This window comes from Phocoena phocoena, chromosome 14 (genome assembly GCF_963924675.1).
Source record: "Phocoena phocoena chromosome 14, mPhoPho1.1, whole genome shotgun sequence".
NCBI classification, from domain to species: domain Eukaryota; kingdom Metazoa; phylum Chordata; class Mammalia; order Artiodactyla; family Phocoenidae; genus Phocoena; species Phocoena phocoena.
The window spans coordinates 58155168-58170125 of NC_089232.1; the positions used below are offsets into that span (position 1 = coordinate 58155168).

Genomic DNA, 14958 nt, shown 5'->3' on the forward strand with positions numbered 1-14958 from the left:
AGGTAGGTTTAAAAATGTTTAAGCCTTTCAAGAATATAAAATGGGAAAAAGACAGTCTCTTCAGCAAGTGGTGTTGGGAAAGTTCGACAGCTGCATGTAAATCGATAAAGTTAAAACACATCCTCAGAACATGCACAAAAATAAACTCAAAATGGCTTAAAGACTTAAACATAAGACACGACACTATAAAATTCCTAGAAGAGAGCATAGGCAAAGCATTCCCTGACATAAATTGTACCAATGTTTTCTTAGGTCAGTCTCCCAAGGCAATAGAAATAAAAACAATAACAAATGGGACCTAATCAAACTTACAAGTTTTTGAACAGCAAAGGAAACCATAAAAAAAAAAGACAACTTACGGAATGGGAGAAGATATTTGCAGATGATGCATCTGACAAGGGCTTAATCTCCAAAATATACAAACAGCTCATACAACTCAACAACAAAAAAACAACCCAATCAAAAAAGTGGGCAGAAGACCTTAATAGACATTTCTCCAGAGAAGACATACAGATGGCCAGTAGGCACATGAAAAGGTGCCCAACATCACTAATTATTACAGAAATGCAAATCAAAACTACAATGAGGTACCACGCCACACTGGTCAGAATGGCCATCATTAAAAAGTCTGCAGGGCTTCTCCGGTGGCGCAGTGGTTGAGAGTCCGCCTGCCGATGCAGGGGACACGGGTTCGTGCCCCAGTCTGGGAGGATCCCACATGCCGCGGAGCGGCTGTGCCCATGAGCCATGGCCGCTGAGCCTACGTGTCCGGAGCCTGTGCTCCACAACGGGAGAGGCCACAACAGTGAGAGGCCCACGTACTGCCAAAAAAAAAAAGTCTGCAAACAAGTGCTGGAGAAGATGTGGAGAAAAGGGAACCCTCCTACACTGTTGGTGGGAATGTAAGTTGATGCAGCAACCATGGAAAACAGTATGGAGGGTCCTCAGAAAACTAAAAATAGAATTACCATGTGATCCAGCAATCCCACTCCTAGACATATACTTGGACAAAAGTATAATTCAAAGAGATACATGCACCCCTATGTTCATAGCACTATTCATAATAGCCAAAACATGAAGACAACCTAAATGCCCAACGACAGATGAATGGCTAAAGACGTGGTACATGTATATACAATGGAATATTACTCAGCCGTAAAAAAAAAAGAATGAAATAATGCCATTTGCAGCAACATGGATGCAACTAGAGATTACCATACTAAGTAAAGTAAGTCAGAAAGAGAAAGACAGGGACTTCCCTGGTGGTGCAGTGGTTAATAATCCGCCTGCCAATGCAGGGGACATGGGTTCAAGCCCTGGTCCAGGAAGATCCCACATGCCATGGAGCAACTAAGCTTGTGCACCATATAACTACTGGGCCTGCGCTCTAGAGCCCCCAGGCCACAACTACTGAAGCCCGCGCACCTAGAGCCTGTGCTCCGCAACAAGAGAAGCCACCACAATGAGAAGCCCGTGCACCACAACGAAGAGTAGCCCTCACTTGCTGCAATTAGAGAAAGCCCACGTGCAGCAACAAAGACCCAATGCAGCCAAAAGTAAAATAAATTTATTTAAAAAAAAAGACAAATACCATATGATATCACTTATATGTGGAATCTAAAATGTGGCACAAATGAACCTATCTACAAAACAGACTCACAGACAGATCAGACTTGTGGTTGCCAAGGGGGAGGGGGGAGGGAGTGGGATGGACTGGGAGTTTGGGGTTGGTAGATGCAAACTATTACATTTAGAATGGATAAACAACAAGGTCCTACTGTATAGCATGAGGAACTATATCCAGTCTCCTGGGATAAACCATAATGGAAAAGAACATAAAAAAGAATGTATATTGTGTATAACTGAGTTACTTTGCTGTACAGTGAGATTGGCACAATACTGTAAGTCAGCTATACTTAAATGTTTTAAAAAATGTTGAAGCCTTTGAAGAATTACTTTGTAAATCAGCCAGGGTATCTTATAATTGTGCTATAAACTTTTTAAAATAAACAAGTTGCCTAACTGCAGTTGCATTTCTTTCAAAATTCATTGGAAATCTGTAATCAAAGAATTCAACAAATGGAGTGCCAAAAACCTTAAGTTTTTGAAAGTTTTGATGAATCGCAGTTATTAAAAACAAAACTGGCAACTGGACATTAAAATCTAACCCCACAATCACCAAGGAAGAAATGAACAAATTAAAACAGTGAGAGCTCAATTATGCACGGTATTTATTCTGAAATTTGTAAATATACCTTGGGTATATTATAGGAAGAAGCTTCTAATGGCTTCCTTAATTTTAATTGGATAAATGTATATTCTAGAATGGAATGGAATGAAATTGAGAAGGCTTAGATTTTACAGCCTCTAAATTTGGCAAAACAATTAAAAGAATGATAGAGACAACTTATTTGCGTTTTGTGTTGTGAAAATATTTGTCAAAGGCACTCTGAATGGAGAGACTGAACCAGAGGGCTGAGATATTTACACTTTCCCTATGAAAAAAAATAGAATTGAGAGTCTCCTCCATATAGCAGAATGTACTCTGAGCTCTACCGTACTATCAACCGTAAAAATGAAACTTTGAAGAATGTTGCAAGCAACTGTACGAAAATTTTTATAAGTCCATATTTTAAAAAAAAATACTGGGCTTCCCTGGTGGCGCAGTGGTTGGGAGTCCACCTGCCGATGCAGGGGACGCGAGTTTGTGCCCCGGTCCGGGAGGATCCCACGTGCCGCGGAGCGGCTGGCCCCGTGAGCCATGGCCGCTGGGCCTGCGCGTCCGGACGGAGCCTGTGCTCCGCAGCGGGAGAGGCCACAACAGTGAGAGGGCTGCGTACTGCAAAAACAAAACAAACAAACAAAAATACTACCTTCTTCTGAAAAATGCCAGTGATGACATGGTATTAGAGCTGATGCATCCAAGAAACTGCTCAGCATATGAGTACAGACCATAAATAAGTATTTCACTTATTTTTAATGTTAAATAATATTTTAAGTTTTTATTTAAAAAAAAAAACTTAAGGGCTTTCCTGGTGGCGCAGTGGTTGAGAGTCCACCTGACAAGGCAGGGGAAATGGGTTTGTACCCCAGTCTGGGAAGATCCCACATGCCGCGGAGCGGCTAGGCCTGTGAGCCATGGCCACTGAGCCTGCGCGTCAGGAGCCTGTGCTCCGCAACGGGAGAGGCCACAACAGTGAGAGGCCCACGTACTGCAAAAAAAAAACTTCACTAACACAACATTGTAAATCAACTATACTCCAATAAAAAAATTATTTTAAAAAAACTTCACTATGCCAGATGTTATTTTTTAGGTTCACCATAATAATAAACCAATTTGTTAGACAATAAATATCTCAAAAAGTATATAATTTTATTTCTAACCTCTTTGTTCTCAAAAATGTTTCTGTTTGCTATAATGGAAAAGAATCTAGAAAAGAATATATATATATATTCTTTTATATATATATTTATATATAAAAACTGAATCACTGTGCTGTATACCTGAATCATTGTAAATCAACTATACTTCAATAAATAAATAAATAAAGATTTCTGTTTGGACTATAATTAAATGGTGACCAGATCCAGATGCCAAACTACATTTTGCATATTCAAGACTCATTATGGATTAAGAAGACAGATTGAAACTTCAGCTTCATTGAAGTATTTGTATTCTCTTGTATTAAAGAAATCAGAAAAAGAATAGTATAAATAAAAGGGGAAAATTTCACCAGCAGCAACCAAATAAGGAAAGCGCATAACCTAATGCAATAAACTTCAAAATCTGGCCGTGATGGAAAGAAACAAAGTGGTAGAGCAATAGCCAGTGGAATAGTGGCTACCTACAAGGTTACTGAGGCAAAGTGGGACCCAGAAATACCACGGCCAACCAAGATGTCATTTTAGTATAGAGATATTTTCAAATATAAATAGATTCAGGCAACATTTCACTAATAAGCACTTTTGAGGGGGGAAAAAATTTAATAAAATCCAGATATTTAAGAGATGAACCAACTGAGGAGTAGAGAAGGCCAAGGTAAAATGGTCATGAGGATTGGATCAAATATACAACTAATTTTGAACACCTGAGAATTACAGGACAGAATGCCATTGTTATAAACCTGGACAATGGAAAGAATAACAAACAGGAAGTACAATTAAAGAAATTAGAAAATTAAAGAAAATAGAAAATTTTATAAAAGTGCTCAATTTACCTTGTCTCTTGTCTAAGTAGACACAAAGAAAGATATCTTAAAGGCTCTTAAAACCTTTTGGAAGAAAACATCTTAGGGCCATAATCCTGGTTTTAAGCAGTTCTTACTCATTTTTCTCCCAGAAGGAGGGAGTAAATAGGACAGGTTTTGTTCAAGACACCAGTCTTTAAAATTTTTTTTCATGTTCTTGAATCATCCTGCAGAGATGTAAAAAAGAGATGATTTTTTTACTTGTGTGAGTTCTGTTTCTATTTCAGAATTTTATCTCCTTAATTACAAACTCTTTGTTCACAGGCAGTTTAAACATTTAATAATTTAAAAGATTTTACTGCATGTTTAATCTTACGGGTCAACTGCTCGTGATTTTCCAAGTTTATGCATCAGAAACTCTGGAGGCAGGGCCAACAGTCTGTGTTCCACCAAAGCCCTTCAGTCGATTCTGATACGCACTAAATAGGTTTGGCTGGGGGCCCCGAGAGTTTGCATTTGCAGTTCCCAGGTGATACTGATGCTGCTTCTCTAGGGACACACTTTGAGAAGCACTGCTAAAGGGAAGGTGAGTTGGAAAGAGGCCCATCTGGAAGTAGTTGCCCCACCTAGGCCTTTGAGGCTCTGTGACAAGGAATTGCGAAGTTCTGCAGGGTTTCCCTGAAGGATTCTGACCCACTGGTCTCCACCTGGCTGTCATCTCCTTATACACCTCAGAGAGAACATTGTAAATAATGACAATAGCTAACAGTTACTGAGTCCTCTTTACTTGCCAGGCACTGTTTTACATACTTTCCGTGAGTTCCTCGCTTGTTAACTTCTGAGATGGGTAGTCTTATCCCATTTTACAGATGAGAAAACTGAAGCAATAATTTCCCAAAGTCGCATAGCTAGTAAATGGCAGAGCCAAATGCAAGCTGTCTGACGCCAGAGGCTACACAACAAAAGCCACATCAACAAAAGTTCAGATTATTTTATGTTCTATTGGAAGATGACACCACTCAGTTCTAGAACTTTGTAAAAAGTTACTCTTCTATCTCGAAGTTTATTCCTTCCGCTTCTAAAATGATTTAAAGCAGTTCAGCAAATTATATGATACAGAGTAGAAAAGTTGCAAATAAAAATAGACACCAACCAGAAGGGGAAAAAATGTTACCAAATCTGAAGATGGGCAACTCATGTATGTACGTGTTTAAGTAGACAAAAGACTTGGGCTCAATCTCAGGAGTAAGTTACTGCCTGGTTCCTCATGTAGAAACGTTTGATAACCATGTCTGTACATTGTCTTCAGTAGTTTCACAAAAAGTATAGTTAACAGTGTTCAAATGGATGTGTCCCATATCAGTAACCTAAAACCAAAGGCATGAAGTCAAAACGTGACCTGGAGAAAAGATTTCCTGCCTAGTCCAAACAGAATATTATCCCGTTACTTGTTTTCTAACAGCCTGCTCTTCTACTAATCTCAGGTAAGGTCAGAGCTAGGAAGGATAAGCAAGAGTCCATTAGACTCTCCCAGATAACAGGATTTTTTATTTTGTTTTTAAATTTCCCGCCAACAGAAATTTGTATTGTATTCAGATAGTAAAGACTATTTAAATTCTATTGCGCCTTCTATAGAATTAGATGCTTTCCAAAATAAAAATGATTAACTTAGTTTAGATAGTGGTGGAAGTAAAATAATTGGAAAGTGAAAAGTTTACTCAGAAAATGTGGAAGTTAAGATTGGGTGTAGGTGAGATTACCTTATGGTAATCTGATTTCTGAGAATAAGATGTAAAGTTGAGAAGGAAATTTAGATTTGATAATCAAACACTGTATTTTGTTTTAGAGATGATATTCATTTTGTTGATTATTGACTGTTTGGCCTTTTCTCTAGTCTTAGGACTTAAGTAGATGTTCTTAACCCTTTGAGTCTCCTTTAAAACCACAATGAAAGCTATGGGCCACCTCTCTTAAAAACGAATAGATCATGCAAAATTTTATATATGATCATGAAAAGAAAAATGAAAGTTATAGGACGTAATTTTGTAAAAGGTCTTTCTAGACATCCTAATATATTTCTTCTTGGATCTAGTCATTATCTATTCATGTAATATGTTTAAAGAGTTGAATTTTCTGGTTAATTTAAAATTCTGCTTATGTCATATTTTATTATACCAATACCTAAAAAAACACTTTTCAAAGAACGGAATACAACAACTGTGCCATCTATCTTTGGTGATTATGAAAGCCTTTCACGATCTTGTAATTCCTTAGAAACAGTATTAGCAACCCTAAATTTTATTCAATATGCAAAAATAATGCAGTGTACTTCAGTTTTCTCATACTTAGGTTGCAAATGTTTGAACTTACTGTCATCAGATTCTCTCATTTTTGTGTTTCAGAATTGCCATTGCCTTCAGAAAGTGTTGATACTATTATTTCCGATATTCCATTTGGGAAAAAGTTTAAGTTAGGAAAAGATATCATACACATTATACAAGAAATGGAAAGGTGAGTTGTTGAATTTATTTCCATAATTTTTGAGCTATTGGGCATTTAACCAGAAAGTATCGTAGCTCTTAAGATTTGATTGCATTTTAGTAATTTCCCAATTTTTATAGCTTAATTTTCTGAAGTTTCAAATCAGAAGTTTATAATTGAAATAGTTATTCTGTATCATCATACTATAAGTTTATTCAGGAAAAGATATTAATTTTTCATTACTGCCTGAAATTTGAATATGTAAAACAATGACATATTTCAGTTTCTGAGCTAGTTAATTTACGTATTTACTTCTAATTCTCCCCAAAACCCTACCTCCTTTGTGTTAATCCCCCACACTTTACTGGAGAGAACCTGGGACCCAGAAAGATGATCTTTCTCAAGATCACAGAGCTGCTAAGCAGAACAGAATTTACATACAGAACATTCAGTCACATAGAATGGACACTTTCATTGTTGATTGTTAAATGAAAATGCAAAGGTGCTATTCGTGTAGTGATTCTCAGGTCAACCTCAGGGGAAGTATTTCTTGGAGAGGTTCAAACAGTGAGGCCTGAATATGTATTTTCCTGATCATTTCAGTTGATAAAAGGGAGAACCTTTCACAGAGGAAAGAAAGGACATGGATAAGGAGTCAGTTCATATTAAATTGTCTCAACTGAGCATTTGATGGTGCAGGATAACATACACAGTCAAGAGCCTGTATGTAACCCTGTTACGCAGTTACCTAACTCGTGACATCACCTGGGATCTCAGCACCTGTAATTCAGACATTTCCTGAGCTCCTATATCCCCTTATATATGCCTGACAGCACATTCCCCTCGAGATTTTGTAACTCTGACTTCATTTTAACATCATTTCAGGAGCTTCTGAAAAATACTGATGCCCATCCTCCACTCCTCCCCACCGAGGCTAGAATCTGGGCGTTGGTATTTCTTAATGGCCCCCCAGGTGATTCTGTTGTGCCACCACGGTTAATAAGCACAACCTTTGCTGGCGAGGTAACGCACCAGGTATACTATGAAGCCAGCTCGTTGTGAGATACTACTCTGGGAGCATGCTACACTTAATATGGAGATTTACAGTTAACCTGAACTTTGCACCAGAGATGGTGGCTTAGCCTACCTGACGATCTAGTGCTGTGTATTTTAAACATTTCCACAAGTCAGTGGAGGGCAGTGTTTGGAGTAGACAGTCTTTTCAGCTTTAGTAAAATTAGACCAGCCTCACTTTCTCTACACCAGTTTTGGTTTTTGTTCTAGGTAACTGAAAATGAGGCAGTGATAGGTATGACTGCCCTCACATCGTTTCAGGAAATTTAAATTTTTACCTGAGAATCAGGAAGACATTCAAGATTTCCCACATAATTCAGGTGCCTCCATAGAACCAGTTCAAAGTTTATGTATTTGTACATAAGGAACTTTCCCTGCTCCTGTGACCAAGCTTCCTTGCCACCTGCCCTCAGCCTTTATTGTTTGGCCTTTGACTTTTCTGGTTTGAGGTTTTATACAGGCCGTGTAGTGTAATGTAGTGGTGAAGATCACGGGCTTTGAAGCCAGAATACCCGGGCTGTAATCTTGGCTCTATTACTCAATAGATCTTCTGTCCCAGGCACGTTGCTTAACCACCCTGTGCCTAATCTTTAAATAATAGTACCTACTTCATAGTATTGTCCTGAGGAGTCAGTGGATTTAAAGCTCTTAGAGCAGTGCTAGGCACCTAGAAGGGCTGTTAGCTCTTTTTTAGTGTAAACCACCTCCAACGCTTTGGGAAAGTAGATGGGGATGTATATAAATATATATAAGTACACATACCTTTTTTTCCCAGTGGTTTACCAATAGTTTAAGACTCTAGATAGTAAATGGAAGGGAATGGAGGGGGAATTGTGTTAGTAAAAATAAGAAAAAATACAAGAGGTCAGTAAACCTGTTTACAATAGGCAGTGGAAATAGTTGGCCCTGAATGTCAAACAGCACTGGATTCTTCAGGAAAGGACATGCAATCAGAATTTTAACTTCCCAGACAGATAATTGCTCTGGTCAATTATTTCCTCCTTCAATTTATTTCAGCAATAACAATTTCACGTATGTAAAGTGCTTCAGAGAAGTATAATATTTGCGCTTTCCTCTCAAATACAACCATGTAAAACAGATGAGCAAAATTAGAAATTAAACTTGCTAAGCTTCAAGGAAGAAGTCACTACATCCCCAAAAGACTTGAGGTGGATTCATGGAAGAAACATGATTTCAATGAAATTTAGAAATTTGCAAAGAATAAAAAAGGAGACCACACCATGTTTTATACATACAGATATTCAACAAGTATTTCTTGAGTAAATAGTGAAGCAAAAAGCGTGTTCAAAAAACAGTGAGTAGGACTTCCCTGGCGGCGCAGCGGTTGAGAACACAGGTTTGAGCCCTGGTCCGGGAAGATCCCACATGCCACGGAGCAGCTAAGCCTGTGCGCCACAACTACTGAGCCTGTGCTCTAGAGCCCACCACAACTACTGAAGCCCACGTGCCTAGAGCCCACGCTCCACAACGAGAAGCCACCGCAATGAGAAGCCCACGCACCGCAACGAAGAGTAGCCCCTGCTCGCCGCAATTAGAGAAAGCCGGCGCGCAGCAACGAAGACCCAACACAGCCAATAAATTAACTAATTAATGTTAAAAAAAAAACACCTCGTTAAAAAAAAAATGAATATACCAGACTGCTTGGAACAGAGATTAGTGGTAGAAGGTTAAGGCCTAATGCCTTGCAAGTTCAAATAATTTGGGTATTTGTATCACCTACCCCTAGTCTTGCAGGTTCATATGCAAAAGAGAAATCTCTTTTGTGTTGTTTGATACAGAGTTTCCCCCAACTTATTGACCACATAATTCTTGGGTTTTTTTTTTTAGCAAGAAATAATCTCTCATACTACACTAGTGTTCAGAGGAATACAATTTGGGAAATGTTGCTTTATAATTTCTGAATAGCTTTCTTAGTAAGAAATTATGTGTATATGATCATGGAAAGTTGCCTAGAAGAACATTTATCAAAAATGTTCATCTCTGAGTGGCAGGATTTCAGGTGATTTTTACTTTCTTATTTTCTCCATTATGTGAAAAAATTTATAGTAAATTAATTGGTGAATGTCCTGCTAGACATTATTCCATGGGCATACACACAAATAGACAACATGTTTTCAATTCTAGCCGTACATAAATAGGATCATCCTTAATTTACTGCACTGTATAACCTTTTTTTTCCACTCAAAAAATATGTCATGAGAGCCTCTCTGGTGGCGCAGTGGTTGAGCGTCCACCTGCCGATGCAGGGGACACGAGTTTGTGTCCCGGTCCGGGAAGATCCCACATGCCGCAGAGCGGCTGGGCCCGTGAGTCATGACTGCTGAGCCTGCGCGTCCGGAGCCTGTGCTCCGCAACGGGAGAGGCCACAACAGTGAGAGGCCCGCATAACGCAAAAAAAAAAAAAAAAAAATATATATATATATATATATATATATATATATATATATATATATATGTGTCATGGATCTCCTTTCTGATCAGTTGTTATAATGTACCTGATACACCATTATGTAGCCCGTATACATAATAGGGATGAGCATTTAGGTGACTCCCACTTTTTCATTTTAATAAAGAACAACGCTCTGAACATCTTTGCACCAAACAGTTTTTCAAACTTACTGTAATAACCAAGTTACTTAAAACCACGGTGCCTCAGTTTCTTCATCTGCAAAATGGCTGTGCTAACAGAATATACTTGAATTCTGAGGATTAAATGATATATAATACAAAGCATTTAGCACAGTGGCTGGCACATAATAAGTAAATAAATATTAGCTGTCACTGCCATTATTGTCACTGTTATTATATTACTGCTTCTGCTTCTACTCTTATATCTTAGAATAATTTCCTAGAAGTGAGATTGCTGGGTCAAAGGTTATGTACATTCCATATTTTTGATACATTATTGCTAAACTACTGTCAAAAAAGTTATACCAGTTTTTGTCTTTGGGAGTACTCATTTTCTCCTAAATCTTGCCATCCTAAGTACGGTAGTCTTTTTATTTTTGTTAATGTGGTAGGTAAAAAATTATATCTCATTTATTATCTTAATGATGTTTTCTCCTGTGTGTTTAGAGATACTTGTATGGTTTTTGTTTCTGTCCCCTGGTACAGCCACATCTGTCCTCATCTCGCCCCCTCCTCTCCCAGTAGCCTGGGTTTATCCCCTTGGTTCCTACCTCCTCAAGGATCGTTCTCTGCCCACTTCTCATTCTTATCTTCAACCTGTTCATCTCCTCGTTCTTTCCAGATCCAGCCATCCCTTCCCAGGACACTTCTGTGGCCTTGCATATCCACCCGCTGTACTAGGCACTGGGGCTTTGGCTGTGAACAGGACAGAGCCTCTGCCCACGTGGGGCTGGCACTCCAGCGTGGGAAGACAGATCATGAATAAATCAACAGGATAATTTCAGATCATGATTGATACCATGAAGGAAACTAAAAGGGACATTTTTGCCAGAGAGTGAATGAGAGAGAAGCAGTGGCTACCTTAGATAGATGCTCAGGAAAGGCCTCTCCAAGGAGATGGTGTTTGACCTCTGGGACAAGGGAGTGGGTGTCAGTGCCACACAAACAACAGGGCTGGATGTCCTGATGTGAGAAGGGAGGGTGGTGTGTGGAAAGCATAGTGGGCAAAGGGAAGCAAGCAAGTGGGAGTTGAGAGTTGAGAGTTTCTTTGACGTATAATGGAAGAGAGAGAGGTCTCAGGGGTTTGCAGTTGTGTCATGTGTGGAAACTGGGAAGGGGAGGTGGGGAGGTGGTGACAGGAATGGGAACCAGGCCTGTCGGGTTGCGCTAGTTCAGGAGAAGCATGGGCGTAGGCTGAAGTGGATGAATCTGTGATGTTGTTTGGAGGCGGACGCGTCTAGACGGGCTGACTGTTTAGATAAGGGAAAGCTGCTTAAGCTCCTGACGTCTTTGCTGGGCGTGGCGGGGGGTTCCTGTTAAGTCTTGGTCCTCTAGCTGCCGCCCGGTTTCCTTACCTCTGCAGCCAAGCTTCTCCAAAGAGAAGTCTACACTCGCCGTCCCTGCTTCCTCACCTTCCCGCCCCCCATTGACTCCGACAGACCAGCATTGGCTCCTGCCCTCGAATAAGTCACTAATAACTTCTCATCCCCTCGTCGCTTGTTAGTCCCATAGCATTTGACGCTGTTGAGACTATGCATTCCTTTCTTGAAACTCTACTCTCCTGGCTCCCATGACATCACCGTGGTCCAGACTTTCTCCCAAGCTGTTTCATGGGCTCTTCCTCCTTCCTTGAATGTTAAGTCTGTTCCTTGGCCCCTTGTCTCTCCTCTCTCTGTTCTGCCACCACAGGTGATCTTGTGCCCCATGATGGCTTCATCTGCCGTTTACTGCTGGAAACTGTGAAACCTCCACCTCGAGCGCTGGCCTTTCTCATCACCTGCAGGCTGGACGTCCAGCTGCCGGTCGGCCCCCAAGCTCGGCACGTCCCAAACGGAGCTCTTGCCCTGCCCCTCCTCCCAGCCCCCTCTGACCTGCCCTTGAGCTGAAGCACTTCCAGTGCCTCCTGTTCTCCGCTGCTCCCCGTCTTGGCTCCTTTCTCGGCCTCCAGCGCCCCCCTTGCTCTAGTCCCGCCCTGTCCCTCGGCCCGGCCCACGCCTGCGTGTCCTTCACACCCGCTGCAGGTATTCTCATCCCCTGGGGATCTTCCCCACTCTCAGTGCTGGGTGTGGGCCCCACCTAAGGTGCTCCCACAGCACCTCACTCTTTCACTCTTCCCTTGCCTCTCTCCCACTGGTCAGTCCTCTCTTTAGCACCTCAGGGGCCAGTATGTCCTTTACCACTTTTCCCACAGAAGTGCCATATGGACTTTGGTCAGATGATTGAGAAAATGAATTCTCCTCCACAAGCTGACATTTCAAGGTCTTCCCTTCTTTTTCTGATCTTCCCTTTTGCCCTTTCTTTGTTCATGTCCTCACTCCTTCCTGGTGACTTCCTTCTGCCATCAGCCTGCTGCCTTTCCCATGCGCCAGTTCCTCGGGATTCTTTCATTTGCCTTTTCCTTTGTGCAATCATTTATTAAACTGTGACTACACATTACTTGGAGGCTTGCCTTTTAAATAGAGTAAAAATAGATAATTAAAGCAGATTTGTACTGGTGATTTCGTAATTACTATAATGAATATGCATTATGGGAGATACCACCTAATTATCAAAATCCTCGCATTCAAATAGATAAAATTAAATTTCAGATTAAAAACACCAAGTATTTTAAACAAAGTGGGATTGTGTGTTGTCTACAAAGGGGGAAATACTCCCACCAATTACCATTTTTTTTTGTCACAGGGTGCTTCGTGTTGGCGGGACCATCGTGTTGTTGCTTAGCGAAGATCACCACAGGCGCCTTAAAGGTCGTGAAGAGAGCAGCGTCCCTTTGAATCCCAAGGGCAGCCGCACGGATAAACCTGGAAGCACAGAGCGCTTGAATCCTGAAGAAAAAGCTGCCGTATCAGAGCCAGCGTCATCTTCCTTTGCAGCCAGTAACCAGGAGTGCTTGGACGGAATGCCACCATTCGGCTCTTTGGTGCCAGTGGAACGCTACAGAGTTAGCCTTGGAAAAACAGATGCGCTCATATACAAATATAAGAAGTCGCACTCCCCTGGGCAATAGCGGGCTTGCTACTGTGAGCCACGTTCAAGTCCTTGTACGTCAGCTGTACAGAGTTGAAGACGGTTGTCTCTGGAATCTTGACAGTGCCAGAGGCTTCCAAGTAAACAGACTCCCCTAAGACAGGGCGGTGGCTGCTGGACACCTGTTCTTCATAAGAGCTTCTGTTTTACACTCTAAAGAGTGTTTCTGACAAAGAACAATTAATGGATATTTGAACTAAAGGACTCTTAAACTTCGCCTTCTGTCAGAATATGAAAAGGTCTGCTCTGCTTGCACTATTTATGAGAAGATTCAACTTCAAAGCAAAAGTTTCAGAGGCTTAGCATAAAGTATCTCTCACTCATCGCAAGTTTAGTAATATTTTCACTGTCACATTTTTTGAAATGTAGAAACTTTTATGTGTTGATAGCAACTTTCTTTTGATATTAAACTTGATTTTTTTGCACCTGTCATTTTCTTCTCTGTTGGAATGAAAATAACTTTTATCTGCAGTACATTTTATATGTCCCACATTATGTGAAACATCAGTGGGAATAATAATACGAATTAAGCCAATATCCTCCCACATGACGGAAGATAAACTTCGTATTTTTTGTGAAAGTATTAATAAATTGTCAGCTCACTCTCATTTAATTTGAATGCATTCCTTGTGTTCACTACTTAAAGAAACAGGAAATTGATGAAAAATATGATTTTGTTTTTTTCAGTAGCCCAATATAGTGACTTAGCTTTGTGGCTGCTTTAGTACCATCTGAACAACCTTTCCACGCTGGGGAAAACTCTCACCTTGTGAATCCCACCTCTCCAAAACAGAAGCAAAAACTTGTTTTCGAGCTAGGGTGTGGCATGTAACCTAGGCCCAGTGTCAAGGTCCACTGGTCAGTGTGGGGCGAGTGTGGCCCAGGTGATACGTGGAATTTTTACCTGGGAGCACCTCACAGTGGGCCCAGTGGGACTGTAGCCTATCACATATTTATATGGTAAATATTTATTGCAAACCTCCTATCTGCCAAGGCACTGTTCTAGGCCCTTGGAGCATATCAGTGAACCAAACAGATCCCTGCCCTCATAGGACTTAAATCTAGTGGGGGAGACAGATAAGAAATGATAGACATAACAGGTAATTTATTTGATAGGTTAAAAGATGAGGGGCCTTGCAGGGGGAGCAGTGATTAGGGGCGCACAGGAGGATGGGGACAAGTGTTTTGCATTCTTTTTTTTTTTTTTTTTTTTTTGCGGTACGCGGGCCTCTCACTGCTGTGGCCTCTCCCGTTGCGGAGCACAGGCTCCAGACGCACAGGCTCGGAGGCCATGGCTCACGGGCCCAGCCGCTCCGTGGCATGTGGGATCTTCCCGGACCGGGGCATGAACCCGTGTCCCCTGCATCGGCAGGCAGACTCTCAACCACTGCGCCACCAGGGAAGCCCCCTTGCATTCTTAATAGAGAATGTGAGATTTGAGGAAATATGTGAAGGGCATGGAAGAGTGTCCAGGCATATGGAACAGCCATTGCAAAGGCCCTGTGGCAAGAGGGTGGCTGATGTGTTTGAGGAACAGCAG

At 41.1% G+C, this 14958-nt stretch overlaps 1 protein-coding gene across 1 annotated transcript in view; it reads left to right on the forward strand.

Moving 5' to 3' along the window:
- Positions 1–14054, forward strand: part of THUMPD2 (THUMP domain containing 2) — a 45646-nt gene extending 31592 nt beyond the window's left edge. The window contains exons 9-10 of the mRNA XM_065891213.1: positions 6590–6698; positions 13074–14054. Coding sequence (XP_065747285.1) covers positions 6590–6698; positions 13074–13398 — 434 coding nt within the window. The 3' untranslated portion in view covers positions 13399–14054. The remainder of the gene's footprint in view (positions 1–6589; positions 6699–13073) is intronic.
- The last annotated feature ends 904 nt before the right edge of the window (positions 14055–14958 follow it).